The sequence below is a fragment of the Ursus maritimus genome, unplaced genomic scaffold, assembly GCF_017311325.1.
Source record: "Ursus maritimus isolate PB19 unplaced genomic scaffold, ASM1731132v1 scaffold_3, whole genome shotgun sequence".
NCBI classification, from domain to species: Eukaryota; Metazoa; Chordata; class Mammalia; order Carnivora; family Ursidae; genus Ursus; species Ursus maritimus.
The window spans coordinates 10,686,153-10,701,806 of NW_024425563.1; the positions used below are offsets into that span (position 1 = coordinate 10,686,153).

General features: G+C 39.5%; 1 protein-coding gene across 5 annotated transcripts in view; it reads left to right on the plus strand.

The window, feature by feature from the left end:
* Window positions 1–15,654, plus strand: part of TPK1 (thiamin pyrophosphokinase 1) — a 317,859-nt gene that overhangs the window by 186,487 nt on the left and 115,718 nt on the right. For all 5 annotated transcript variants that reach the window (XM_040643865.1, XM_040643864.1, XM_040643866.1 and 2 more), the window contains one exon: window positions 2,118–2,264. In XM_040643865.1, the coding sequence (XP_040499799.1) occupies window positions 2,118–2,264 (147 nt within the window). The remainder of the gene's footprint in view (window positions 1–2,117; window positions 2,265–15,654) is intronic.

Consider the following 15,654-nt stretch of genomic DNA (forward strand, 5'->3'; position numbering starts at 1 on the left):
TCCTGGACCCCAAATCTAATGCTTTGAGATCTTGAAAGATCTCCAAAACTAGTATCTTAAAACAGGCACCTCTGTGCGGTGTAGCTTTGACCTGAAGCATCTTATCCAAAGTAAAAATTCCCATCGTCCCTACAGTCTGATACAGTCAGAAATAGAAAACTTATTTCAGATGTCTTGGCTTTCTATGTAATTTACCTTGTGTGTTTTTATGGGACCCCATTCTGATTTACATATTCCCACCATATAGCAATAAAGCTATTTCTTCCTTAGGTGATGTGTCATTTCTTGCAGTGTCTTCACTTACTCTTTCATCAAACACTTACTTGACTGTCTTTGATGTGTTAGGCACTATTCAGAGACCAGGGCTTTAACAATGGGGCCAGAGAAAGACAGCCTTTGGCTTCATGGACTTCATACCACTTTCTGTTCCTCTAGGAACTAACTGTACAGGTCATATGGGTGCTTGGTTAATATGTTATTCTTTTAAAGTCATGGCATCTTTATGGACTAAATGTTATTTAAGTTTTTTTCATGAACTATTTTAAAAACCTAAAAACCACATACTCCCTGTTTTTAAACGATTTCTATTTTATTCCAGATGAAGTGATTATTACTACAGTCTGTTTTTATATGTAAGGTTTTCTTATAATATTTTAATTAAGCTCTTCAATCCTTCCTCTTCCATGATGAATATATCCGCTTTGACGGTGTTGATACATTACAAGATTAGGATGAGCAGAAGGCGGCGCGTAGGGTCAGGGGAGGACGCAGTGCCTCGGGTTCTGTTCTCAAGCCCACTGTGGGCTGCTCTATGCAGGAGAAGGTCGCTCTGCTCCCTTTCACTTCCCCGCAGCCCATCTTTACCCTTTGTTTTATATAGAAGGAAAGCAGCAAGGTAATTTTATATATTAATATCCTGGAAATATATTTTCAACAACAAGGGAACATTTACATAAATTATACTTTAGTTATAGGAAATGCTGTCTTGAAAGTGTTAAGTGGAAAGTAACATATCAAACTATAGGTAATAACAAAAATGTTTAAAAAAGTAACTGTAATAATACCCAAAATAATAAAAGTAATAGAATAATAGCTCATGGTTTTTATTATTTAAATTTAATTTAAATTCAGTTAACATATACTGTATTGTTAGTTTCAGGGGTAGAATTTAGTGACTCATCAGTTGCTTAGAACACGCAGTGCTCATTACATCACGTGCTCTCTTTAATGCCCATCACGCAGTTACCCCATCCTCCCACACACCTCCCCTCCGGCAACACTGTTTCCTAGAATTAAGAGTCTCTTATGGTTTGCCTCCCCCTCTGATTTAATCTTATTTTATCTTTCCTTCACTTCCCCTATGTTCATCTGTTTGTTTCTTAAATTCCACATATGAGTGAAATCATATGGTATCTTTCTCTGACTAACTTATTTGGCTTATCATAATACCCTCTAGTTCCATCCACGTCATTGCAAATGGCAAGAGAATAATAGTTGATATTTTTTAAACGATCACTATGAACATGTTCCAAAGGCTTTACACTTAACTCTTTTAATTACCTCAAACCCCGCAACAACCTTATCAGTTGGCCAATACTATCCAATTTTTGCACATGAACATAAAAATGAAGCCTTGAGAGTTTAGGCAACATCGCCAGTCTCCGCCAAAAGACGGTACAGGCCCTCAAGATACTTGAATTCTAGTGGGGCGACAAACCTCTGTGTTATAAGAAGAGCCCACAGGTATGCTTATGCTATGGGGATGGACAGGAGAGGTACCAGCTGCGAAATCAGGGAAGATTCCAAATGGAAGGAACACATGAACAGAGTTGTAAAGGAGGAGTTGACTAGTTTTCCAGGTCAACAGGCAGATGGGAAAAACATAAAATTTGTACTTGAAAGAGTTGGTCTCGAAATGTGACTGCTACTCACCAATTATGTGACTTTAAACAAGTAACTTCATCCCTTCATCCAAACAACAGAAATGATATCTAGCATTTCTCTATGGCTTATCACATAAAATATAGTACTGGAAGCTCTTTTCCATTGTTAGATGCTATTTAATTATTGAAAATACTTTAAGTATGTGACTTTCAGTTTTGCTTTGCCTTGTTTAGGTAGATGTAATTGTGACCTTGGGAGGTCTTGGTGGGCGTTTTGACCAGATTATGGCATCTGTGAACACCCTGTTCCGAGCTACTTGCATCACTCCTGTGCCAATTATAATAATCCAAGAGGAATCTCTCATCTACCTGCTTCAACCAGTAAGTGAAAAATAATGTCAGCACTTTGCTTCCACAGAACTTTTAACATTTGAGTAGACTTGCAGAAAACAGGAGCCTACTGCGTGTCTTTGAAGTTGACACACGAGTGAAGTTGACCGTGTTTGCCTACTTGTGTTTACCCTGGTCTGCTGCCTCAGAGCATGCAACAGCAACACTGTGCAGGAGACGCCTCAAAGTTTTCGTTTTATTATGCCCAGAAAAAAAAATCTTGTGACTTTTAATTAAATTGAACGCTTTCACATTTTGAGCAGCTGAATATGAATGCCACTTGAGAAAAATCTCAACAGAGGAAACACAAAGCTTGGCAAATATTTCAAATGGAATTCTCATATATTTTCAGTGTTGTCGTTATAATTGGAAACTGGATTTGATTTTGTTAAGCACTAAAAAGAAAATCTTTAGCTTTTACTCTTCATAAGTTGCCTGCTTATTAATTTCACTGCCACAGAATAAATTTCTAATGATCATGTCATTCACTTCCCATGATGAATATCAAGGAAATTTTCTATCAACATAGTGCTTAGAACAGAATTCTTATTAAATAAGTTTTAAAAGGTTGATCAGTGTGTTCATCTAGAAAGATAATCATTTGGTAACATTTTTAAAAGACAGTGGGCAGTTGTTCTTTGTTGCCTCTCATTGTAACGTACTGCTTAGAGCATTGCTTCTACCCCCTCTGCTAGCCACCATCTGTAGCCTGTCATTACCTAAAAATTGTTGTTTGGTTAATATAGTGGGTATAATGCATGTTCCCTGTTCAGCCAGCTTTGCATTTTTTCCCCGCTGGCTCTTTGCATTGCCTAGCTTTGTTGTTTTCTGGAACACTTCCTATGAGATGTGAAAAGGGAGTTGAAGAAATCAGTTTTCAGTCTCCATACTGTCCGTTTATTTGGTCAACAAACAGTTATGGAGTGCCTGCTGGTTATTGCACTGCTAGGCAGTTGAGGACTAAACAGCCTAGTAACACGATCTTTGCTCTCTAGCACATGTCCAATGAAGAAGTCATTTATAAAAACATAGACACAAAGCACCATTAAAAGATTGGTACATATATGAGATGAAAGATTATATGATTTGGTCATAAGCGTAGGAAGGAAAGTCCACTCGGTGGCGCTCACATTTTATTCACTCAGTTCATTGAACAAATATTTGTGAGCTACCTGCTAAACACCAGGCACTTACTTACCCAGGGATATGGCAGCCAACGAAGAGACAGAATCCCTGGTGTTCATTCTCTTGAGGCTACATTGGAGCAGGATCTTCGAGGATGAGTGGATTTGCTGTGGGAGATGGTGAGGAAGCCACACAAGGCAGAAGGAGCCACTAAAGAAAGATAGAGGCACAGGGCATGTTGTAGGATCTGCAGTATGGAAAATGCTAGAAGATAAGACTAGAAAATTACTTAGATCGTGAAGAGCTTTGAATTCTGCACAGTGTAATATGGACATTTTTGCTGTAGATAATGGGAAGTCATTAAAATATTTCACTTAGTGGTACGACATGAGCAGATACGCTTCTTAGATTTCTAATTATGTGTTTGTTAAATACCTATTAATCTCCTAACAATTTCTGAAGCATGAAACTTTCTGCCATCGTAAGTCATTGAGCTTTATTATATCGAATTGATGGTATGACTCCTCAAGTAGTCTCCTGTAACTTGGCTGTAGGTAGTCTAGTTAATAGATTATTAGTTAGTTAAAGCTGCAGTACAATAATTTTTAAGAAGTAAAAAATGGAAAATTAACTGACAGAAAAAGCCACCTCTGAAAAATGACTTTTGCCCTTAAGAATCGCTCAGTGTGTTTGGCGTTCTGTACCATCGCTGTAATGTGTATAATTGCGGACTTCCGAAGATGCCTTCAGCTTGGGATTACTGGATTTCCTCCATCTATAGGTTGCTGTCTGTTGTCTGTTTGGAAAACTCAGCCATTGGTTTTTCAAATAGTGTCTTGACACTATTCTACTCCCTTCCTTGGCAACTCCAGTTAACTGTCATTAAGATCCTCCAATTGCATCATGTGTATCTCAAAACTTCTCTTTCACGTTTTGGATGCTTTCACCTCCCCGGGCTGCGTTCTCAAGCTCACCCCCTGTGTTCTATACTGCTCTCCCGCTTCAGCCGTGTCTGTAGTTACTGCTAAAATCATCCACGGAGTTTTAAATTCCTGGCTTGATTCTTCTTTTGTATATGCTTGTCCTCTACTCACTTTCTCAAGACCCTTTCTTTAAAACATAATTGTCATACTTTCCTTATGGTCAAGAATAATTCTAATAGCTGTGGTGTTTATAAGTCTTTTGTATTCACTTTCACTTTTATATTTTACAACCTCAGTTCCTTCTGTGTGTTATGATTTTTGGCCATGACCTTATATTTCTGGGAACTTCACATGTGGGAATTATCTGAAGTGTGAGTTAAAAGTGAGTCCAAGGAGAACGTAGAGCGGACTCCTAGCCTGGTTATTTGTAGGCATTAACAACTTAGGACATCTGTGGAGACTTTTTGACCATCTAGGTGTTGTGAATTCTGAAGGCAGTTCTGCTAGGAGTTTGACTTCTGGTTACAGGTGCTCAGGGGAGACCTGCTCTCTCTTCTCAGCTCCAGACGCCAGGGCTTGGTCAGGCGGCTTTCCTAGTGGTCCAGTGGGAGTGTTATTTATATTCTTCTTACACTGAAAGTCTCTGCTTTATGTGGTGCAGTCTCCTTTTACACTCCCAGCTTGGGCAGGCCTTGGGCCTTGTCTCCTGTGACCCTCCGTACTTGGATGCCTTGGAAACCAAAGCTCAAGTTCATCTGCTTTGGTAAGCACCAAACATTTCAAAGATGAGATTTCATTTTCTTTTTCAGTCCGACCTTAGTTTTTGGCTTCTGAGTATCTTTAAAAATACAAAAACAGATGTTTGATGCCTTTTAAAAGATTTCTTTAATTTTTTTTTTAGCACTTTTTATTGTTTTAAGTTGGTCAGGGTACTAATTTGTCATACTGCCTCTGTAAGTCAGGTCTTACCCTGCCTATGTTACAGGAGTAATTAACCCCAATTTCAAAGGCTTACCCGAGATTAGGTTTTTGAAGTTCTTTTCTCATCAGTGGAATATCTGGTCTGGTTTGGGCTGCATCCTCCATTTTATATCTAAGCCAACTGGAAGAAATTGTGGCATTTAGGAAAAAGATAGCTAGAAAGTGGCACTGCATGTTTTTAAAGACCAGGCCTGGCTCTGTACTCTGTCACCTTTGGTGGGAACACAGTGACACTCCCCAGCCCACTGCAAGGCAGTCTAGAAAAAGAAGGCCGTGGCCCAGGGAGACGAACAGAACCACTGTGTGAGCACGGAACACTGTCTCAAACTGCCAGAAACTGAAGTTTGGAAAGAAAGTCTGGAATCATGACCCTCCATAATTTCTAGAAGCATACTTTTTTTCTCATTTATAAAATATGTTAAACTTTAATTAGTTGTTGAAACAGAATCCTCGCTTCTCCCAACATAGTTATCCTATCCTGTCATAGCCTACATGCTCCCAAACGATGCCTTCTGGATTCTCTGGTATTATGATTTTGTCTCATTGAACTAACTAGGAAATTACCTATCCTAAGAAAGTAACTATTATCTAGTGTGGAGCAGAACCCTCCCGCAGAGTCATACCCTCTGTCATGTAGAGCGGTGACAGTATTTAGCATAGACTTCCACCTGTGGGGTTAACAGTGCTGGCTTTGCTCCTCCTTAGCACTAGTTCTAGAGAAATCTACCCAGATTGTGCTCTTCCTCTCTCTCTGTCAAATAAATCTTAAAAAAAAAAAAAAAAAAAAATTTCCCCAGAGACACATACTAGGTCCAGGCTTTCCATTTGCTTTTAGTAAGAGAACACTAAGACAATTATTGGTATAAGTGCAAAAGTCAAAATGAGTATGTTTGAGGGTTTAGGATATGAACCCATCTTACACAGTGTGCCATATTTTTAAGCAGTTTTAATTATACACTTATGAAATGTGATTAACACCAAAAATTAAGTGAAAGCTGTACTAAAATTAGTACATTGAACCATTCTGTATTCTAGAAACGCCACTCAGGTCATTGAACAGAACTGCCTCTGCCATGTGTGTGTTCATAGGACTGTGTGTGAGGTTATCCGTGTACAAGAGCGTACATCCAGATTCGGCCGTGTGCATGTTTTGGGGGGATACTCAGAAAGGGTGTCTACCGTTGCTGTTCATTGTTAATAGGACGGATCATAATCACGGTCACAAAGAACAGAAGAGACCTCATAACTTTAAATTGAAACCATTTTCAAATATTATAGAACTAGGGCCCAAGAAAATCAATCAGGTATGCTTCAGTGCCAAATAAAGAATGGTTTGAAACTTTTTAAATGTATTTTTTAATTAAAAGTCAACAAATAGCTGTTCTCAGAAAGGAAGATAATTTTGGAACTTTTACAAGAAGCATCTAATTTTAGCTTCATAACAGTGCTATGAGGAAAGCAGGACAGATGTCAGTCACACAACGAAGTGTTTTGACTCAACACTTTCCACTACGCTACATTTCCTCTTTCTTGGGGTTAGTGGACTAACGTGCACCACTACGCTACATTTCCTCTTTCTTGGGGTTAGTGGACTAACGTGCAAACAGCAAGTTACAGTTCATAGGCTGGTAATTATCCATTAACAGTGTTCTACTGAGTGGCCGTGTGTGTTTAGGGGTGTGTGTATGTGTGTGTATGTGTGTGTGTAATTATTCTCCACAACATTTTCAAATAAGATGAATTTGGGGTACACTTTAAGGATATATCCCACCTTGTTGTTAAAGAAAAATGACTCTGAATTTCCCTCACATATAACAAAATGTACATACATCAAGAATTTTTATCATTTAAGAAGATTGAATGAGATTACCTTGGAGCTTTGCTAAAATACTTCAAAAGTGGTGAAATTCAATGTAAATGTTAATTATTATGAGTATTATTTTTGAGAACAGTGTTTTCTAGAATTGGTTCTGTAATTATAGGTTGTCTGAAATTGAAGATAATAGCAGGAGGATGAGACATGCGATGGGAACTGTGGGAGATAAAATGTTTTGGTGGTCTGCTTTGCTAAGAGAAGTTGTCTGTGTCTATTAAGTGGCAATGATAGCCCTAGACCATGGGACTAAAATGTGCTTTTTTTGATCTTTATAAAAAAGCCACCCAAACCCCCAAATTATCTTAGTGATAATCTACATGTGAGACTCTCTTGAGACTGTTATGTAAATAAGTATGTGTCCTTCATTCACAAGAGTCCTTTCAGTCACTGAGGGCTGATCTGCATGTCCAGGAACCATTCCCTTAAAGTTATACAGGTTGTTCCAGACCAAAGTCTTTCACCTGCATTCTCTCTTCAGTCCCCTTTCTGTGACTTATTTTGGTTATTACAAATTGAATTTTAAAACAAGGAGGCCATAGTGTAGTTCCAGGTCTGTATAAATATGGAAAAGTGTTTGGAATTTTTTAGCTGGTTTATTTTTGAATCTATAATGTCTTTTATATTGTGTTTTGGCATATTTCACTTGCTGTGGGTCAAAATGTCATTATGAGTGAAAGCCTCAGTAGGTAGCATTTACTCTAAAAATGGCAGAATGAACATTCCTTCAAATAGAAAATTAAAAATAGAATGCATAATAGCTCCTCCCTTAAAAGTAAGCATTTCTCTTTTACTTTCCAAAATGTCTTCTTAATAAGACTTTATGACCTTTTATGAACAGGAGATTTTATGAAACCAGTGAGACATTTTCGACATGAAACGCTACTGATAGCAATTACTAGTTAGGCTATATCCTTCTGAAGACATTTAGGTGCTCCCAGCCATGTTTATCATGCTAGCCATGCAGAGTGTGGATGGTTCCAGATTCCTCATACATACTTTCTCATTTTCTGGTCCTGTGCTTCTCAGGAGTACGGAAACATTAGCTTCTGTACACTGAGCATAAATTATCTTTTATCTGCAAGTTTTATGGCAGTTGGTAATACAAGTTAATAGGATTTATGACCAAGAAATGAGATGTCCAAGAGTTAATAAGGCGTGCCTTTTACATTATCCTAAACCTTGCTCAGTGATTCCTCGTCAGGATTCCAGTATCTGATGCAGGGAAATGGTGTTACAGAGCAGACTTCCATCACTTTTTATCTCACCTGAGCAAACTTCTAAACATGTTGTAAATATTTCTTCCTCATGATCTTAGTCATGTTTACTTCTACTTGTTTTTTCACTCACTAGAACAATTACTTGCTATTTAAATTTCTCACATTTTATAAATTAGACATTTGCAATGCTGGTAATGAGTACGATAGGAACGTGTTAAGAATCTGATAGAAGCTGGATATCCGTGATGTAAATTTGGCATGCATGGTGGTTTCTGCTGCGAACTGAGGGTATGGGTCTGTCTACCCACGTGTACACATGTCCAGGACCATTTCATCAGTGACAGCACCAGGGAAGTGATTCTCAGGATATAAACTATATGGTAGGGTCACCTGGGTGGCTCAGTCTGGTGTCCAGCTCTTGACCTTAGCTGAGGTCTTGATCTCAGGGTCGTGAGTTCAAGCCCCATCATGGGCTCCAGGCTGGGGATAGAGCCAACTTAAAAAAACAAAACAAAACAAAACACTCCACAAAACTATATAGTAGCATAGAACCACTAAATATTAGTGTAAATGCTATAAAACTGTAAAGATTGTTTTATGGATAAGCAAGTGCAGGGACTTAAAGTGATTTGCCCAAGGTCATACACAGTGTTTCTTTGAAAGATGGATGCTAAAAATGAGGCAGGCCGCAGTGGTCTGAAAAGGACCACCAGGCATCTCCTAAGGATGGGCCGTCGCGTTGAGCCCTCACTTTCCTCTTCCATAATGCCAAGTGCTAACACCCATTGCTTCCTGTGCCCTACACCCACCTAAGCTTGCTGTTCTGGGAAAGTTCTGTTACTCAGTGTCTGACCTAAACAGTTTACCTCCAAATTGTGTCCTCTGCATTCCTCACTCTCTTTCTTTGGCTTATCTGCTCTGTCTGCCAGGGCAGCAGCTTCTCCACGTGGAATACATACAGACACACATCTTCCCGAAGCATCCTTCTCCTTCCCCTTGCTTCAAAGCTTTCCCAGCTTTCTAGGGAAGATGTTTCTGTGCCTCTTTCTCTCCTTCTTTCCTCTTCTTCTTTTTTTTTTTTTTTAAAGATTTTATTTATTTATTCGACAGAGATAGAGACAGCCAGCGAGAGAGGGAACACAAGCAGGGGGAGTGGGAGAGGAAGAAGCAGGCTCATAGCAGAAGAGCCTGATGTGGGGCTCAATCCCACAACGCCGGGATCACGCCCTGAGCCGAAGGCAGACGCTTAACCGCTGTGCCACCCAGGCGCCCCCCTTCTTTCCTCTTCTGTATGCTTTTCCCCTTCCTCCTCTGCAAAGCGTTTTAAAATTATAAACCAAAACCTATCCTGTTTAGAACATTGCGTTAGTCTTATTATGTTATTATGAAAACATGACATTTTAATGAGCAATAAGACAACAAAATTCCAGAGCTCTGCAATTCTCATTTTTCTAAGTGCCCTAATGTCCTCTTTAGATTGTCATAGAAATATTTCCTTTATGATTTTATCCATGTTTAATTAAACTAATTTTATGTAACTAAGAAGTTAAACCACATATTCATAAAGAGGTTGTTTTATAGGTATTGTGTTTTGTTTTGTTGATTTACAGCATAGAATCTTTTTTTTTTAAGATTTTATTTATTTATTTGACAGAGAGATAGAGAGCACAAGTAGGCAGAGTGGCAGGCGGAGGGAGAGGGAGAAGAAGGCTCTCTGCTGAGCAGGGAGCCCGATGTGGGACTCGATCCCAGGACCCTGAGATCATGACCTGAGCTGACGCCCAACTGACTGAGCCACCCAGGCGCCCCAGCATAGAATATTTCTTCAACAGACATTCTTCAAACACCTGTTATGTAGTAGATACTGTAGTGGGCCGTGAGAATGTGGTAATAAAACACACGGCTTCTGTTCTGCTCATAGTTCAGTGGAAAATCCAGAAGAATAAACCACAAAATTCAGAAATCTGTTACAAGAATACAGTGAGTACAGGGCACCTGGGTGGCTCAGTTGGTTAAGCTTCTGGCTCTTGATCTCAGCTCAGGTCTTGATCTCAGTGTCGAAAGTTCAAGCAGTGCATTGGGCTCCATGCTGGGCGTGGAGCCTCCTTAAAAAATAAATAAATAAATAACACTGAGTGCTGTGAGGATGGCATGGAAAAAGCATCTAAATCCAGATTGGGAGCAGGGTTGGTGGTGATCATAGAGATCGTTTCTCAGGGGAGATAACATCTGATGAGGAGGTAGGCAAAGAGAGATGAATAAAGACATTTAATGTAGAGGAAGTGTCATGTGCAAGGCAACCTGGGAGAACTTGGCACACTTGCTAGATCCTGGGGAGCCATAGGAGATGCAGCTAGAGGTAAGAAAGGTAGAGGGAGTTGTTTGCATTCTCAGGTAGACGGTCTTTATATTGATGGCAAAGCTCAGGTATTAAGCATTTTTATTAAGGGAATGACATTATATTACCATTTAGAGAGTTTAGTGTGGTAGCAATATGGAGGATAAATTGGTTAGGGAAGAGATGGAGGCCATTCAACTCTGAGAAATCCAAAAAAGAACTGATGAATAAGTCACCTTCACTTTGCTGATGGAGTTCCTTGGGATGTGCGCTTGAAGTCTTCTTTGGAGGAATATGGGCAGTTGGGGGCGGGGGAGAGTCAATGTAATGACTAGGATTCTGGATTAGGCAACTGGTTTCTGTCTCTTTTAAAACAGAGGATATGAGAAGAACAGGTGAAGATAGGAAATTGGTCAGCTGACTCTGGGACACATTGATCTGTCTTCAAAACTACGTAGAAGTGCTTAAATGTAGCTCTATAGATATCTAGTGTGTGTGTGTGTGTGTGTGTGTATGATTCTACTCAACTTACACATACACACACATATGTGTAGCTTGACCTGCTGATAGACCTTGAGAATCACCAACATGTAAATGGTAATTAAAAACTTGGGAGTGGAGTCTTACACACTGGAAGAAGGTATGGAGAGAAAAGATCAGTGGCAGAACTCTAGAGAATAGAATACCTTAATGGAAAAGAAACAGGAGAACTATAAGAGTGGTATCACTGAGACCAAGGTGGTTTCAAGTTTTAAGAGGCAAGGGAGTGATCAGCTACGGTGTGAGAACATAAAAGATAGACTAAGTTTGGCAGCTCAGAAGAAACCTAATCAGGTACAGTTTTCATAGCAAAATATGGGTAAAAACCAGATTACTTTGAGTTGATTATTAAATAGGAAGGGATGTAGAAATCCATTGCTCTTACTAACCCTTTCTCACTCTTCACTTACAGCAGATGAATTTGGGGGACTAACCTGGGAAGTAATGACAACGTAGAAAATTATTTTGGTTAGGCCATTTTCCAAGCTAAACAAAACAAAACACCAAGATCCCCAAGCATTTGGGGATTATACCTTTCTTCCCCGGCCTGAGCAGAAGTGCAGCTCTCATGCTATGCTTTGTAAGATGGCTTGCAGGGTTATGGGTGCTGATTATATCACTAGATGCCGGTGAAGTCCTTTACAATCAATTTCAAGTCTGTCTTCTTTTCCTGGCCAGCTCCACAATCCTGGTGGGCCCTTCCCCTCCTCCTCTCCTGGGCACCTTGGTCTGGGCCTAAGTGTGAAGCTTTGAGTTTGACTTTTAAATCTCCTCCTTTCTGGTCTATCATTATCTCAGCATTATACAACCTAAGAAATGGGTCCATCAGTTGTTTTCCAAACTGACCACAACTACTGCTTTCCTGTGCCACAAATAATTTTTAAGTCATTCTCTTAAATTTGAGTACGGACTCAAATTTTCTGACTTCTACACAGAATTTCCAAGTAAGCTTTTCTGAACTTCCCTCATCTGGATCGTTTTCATCACCTTTTAAAATCTTTTTTCGCCTATGGACCCCAAACAGTCTATCCATAAGACAAAATTTGCTAAGTTAAAACTTTTCTCATTTTCTAAACTTTTTTTAAAGATTTTATTTATTTATTTGACAGAGAGAGAGACAGCCAGCGAGAGAGGGAACACAGGCGGGGGAGTGGGAGAGGAAGAAGCAGACTCCCAGCAGAGGAGCCTGATGCGGGGCTCGATCCCAGGACTCTGGGATCACGCCCTGAGCCGAAGGCAGATGCTTAACGACCGAGCCACCCAGGCGCCCCTCATTTTCTAAACTTTAAAAAAATTACAATTATGTATTTATGATCAAAGATGAGATAATGGTCACAGTTCATCTGATGCTAGCCAAATCCAAATAAATAGAAAGTTTTAGACAATTTAAATATACCATTCCCATTAACAAGGGTTCATGATTGTCTCCTCTTGTAAAATACAGGTGGCTGGGCGTCTCAGGCTGTGACTGAGTGCACTTATTTCTCTACTGGCGTGTGCTTTCTTCCTAGTTCATTGAAAGCTCATTTGAGGGAGTGATGGCTGCTTTCGGTGGCTGCTGGTGTGTTTCTGCCCTTGAGGACGATAGTGGCAGGGCTGGTAGGTTTTAAGGCAGCCTGGATACAGTGAAGTCTCTGAGGGAAAAGCACGCAGTAACTCACACCCACCACTCACCCGTGCAGCTTGCAAGTTCTTTAACCATACAGGAGTCTTTCACTTAGGAGGGCTTATAGAAAGATGGCCCATCAGCAAAAACCTATGGTGATCCCTCAGTGATTCCAAAGGAACAAGGGAGGAAATATCAAGTTCAGTCTCTATGGAAACTGTTTAAAAACTTATTTGAGGGGCGCCTGGGTAGCGCAGCGGTTAAGCGTCTGCCTTCGGCTCAGAGCGTGATCCCAGCTTTCTGGGATCGAGTCCCACATCGGGCTCCTCCGCTGGGAGCCTGCTTCTTCCTCTCCCACTCCCCCTGCTTGTGTTTCCTCTCTCGCTGGCTGTCTCTATCTCTGTCGAATAAATAAATAAAATCTTAAAAAAAAAAAACTTATTTGAACATTGGCCTTTCATTTTCAACCATGAGTGACAGAGAATCAGTTTTGGAGACTGGATGCAATAGAAGTGTGCTGCGTGCGGGTAAAAGAATAGAAAAGATGGCATCAGCGTTTGTGTGAACGCTGCCATCGTAATTCATCATAATCCAATTGTAGGTAACGTAATGGAATATTGGATGCTAGGTGTCAGAGTTTCCTTTAGCTCCCCTTCCACAGTCCCCTGTGGCAAGGACGCAAGCACACTGTGTCATGTAGACTTAGTTCAATTGAGCATTGCTTCAGCATCTCCCTTTGATTGAAAACAAAAGGTTGCCAGGGCGGTATCAATGAGCTGTGAAGTGATCTGCGTGTTGCCAGCAGGGAAATGAAATGAGCCTCTGGGAAGAAGATTGGCACAAGTGAAAGTTGCTGTATAAAGGGCTTCATATGGCTCCAGCTGGGTGGTATCACTTCTTATCCAATTAAGATTTTTTTCTCCCTGAATTTGGGAGCATTTTGTTCTTGTTTGTTCCCAAAATGATCAAAACTGAAAGTGAAGAAAAAGTGGAAAACATATCAAAGTTAAGTTCAGCTAGAAGGGCTGGGATTTGAGGGTACTTATTTAGGAATGGTGTAAGGTGCATTGCCCTACACACACACACACACACCCTCCACTGCATGTAACCTACATGTGTGTGCATATACACACGCCAAGAATCTCAGCACTTTGAAGCCAATCTTACTGAGAGGAAGGAAAGCAAGTGTTCTGTCTCTCACGTCAACTGGGGAGGATTTCTTTTTCTTTTTCGTTTTCTCCTTTGTTTTTGAAACTATCCTACATAGTTGTCTTTTAAAAGGTTCACTTAATCCTTCATAACTTTGTCCTGATCGGAATCATATTTGACTTACATGCATATGGAGTAGTTTAACAGTGAAATTCATAAAAATGCATCAGAGTTAGGAACCAACTTAGCAAAAAGCAGAGTATAACCTAGGATGAGCCACAGATTGAGAAAGAGGGTTCAACTTGCTTCGACAGAGAATAGCATTAAAGATGCCCCGATCTTATATTGTCTTCTGAAGCAGACTGAGATGCTCCTTATGTGAGACTGAGTAGATAGTCTCAGTGTCGAAGACATACTGTCTGTTAACATACCTCTGAAATCTCTTGAGAACCATGTATGAGTTATAAAATAGTCTCTGTACCTGAAAGGTTGGAAAATTATGTTTTAATATTTGTAGAGCCACACAGCTTTTAACTTGTATGAAGCCCTGTCATCATCGTCTCACTTGGCTCTCCAGTGACTGGTCCTCTTAAGCCGAGCACTCATGTTCACTGTTTCTGTTTCTCAGATGAGGAGACTGCATAGAACAGTGTCGTAAGAGTGCGGTACATCCATGGATAGTGTAGGAATTTTCTGAATCCTACTCTTGTGCCGTTTGCTTTATAGCCTTCTGTTAAAATTCATGCCTACTCTGAATTTCAGTGGATCCATATGGAGGGCTCCAAAAGATTGAAGGAAAGGTAACCAGTTGCAAGCCTTATCCATGCACGGGGAGTGGCTCACTCAGGACTAGACATTGAAATCATCTGCGTAGCTTTATTTTTTTTTTTTCTTAGTCAACTTTTTTATCATGTAAAGAGCCATATTTACAGAGAATTTGAAAGGCTAGTATGATGAACAACAATTCCAACCATTTGTAATTTTTTAAACATTTTATCACGTGTGTTCTATCTATGTATAGACTTTTATTTTTTTTGTAACCATTTGAAAGTAAGTTGCAGATATCACACCACATTATCCTAAATACTTCAACGTGGAGGATGATATTTAGAAACCAAGATCCAGGTTATAGATGTGCTTATTGCTACTGTGGTGGCACTGCTTTTAGATTTTTTCAGTAAACAGAACTAAGAAACAGCAAAAAGTTATGTGTGTGTGTATATGTATAAATCATGGGTTCACATATTTTGAATCCAGTTTTAATATGTAGTTTTTAAACTTTTGTTTTATATTTTTATTTCTTTACCCCCTCCCCAAAATCCTGGCTTGAAATGCTATACTTGCATTATTCTGTAGTATATAGTACCTAGTTTCAGATTTATAATACCCACATTACTAATAACAGTAAAGCTACTGAGTGAAATTTAAGATTTCTTTGTAGGTCTGTCTTTAAATTATATCCCAGCCAGAGTACTGTATCAAAAATTTCTCACTTTAAATATTAAAATTTGTTCTTTCTGTGGTTATGCTGCCTATGTAATATACTGTTAGGCTCATTTGTTGCAGTTGATTTGAAGTTATAAGACCTTATTTTTTTAATTATTTAAAGTATTTTACAATAATTAC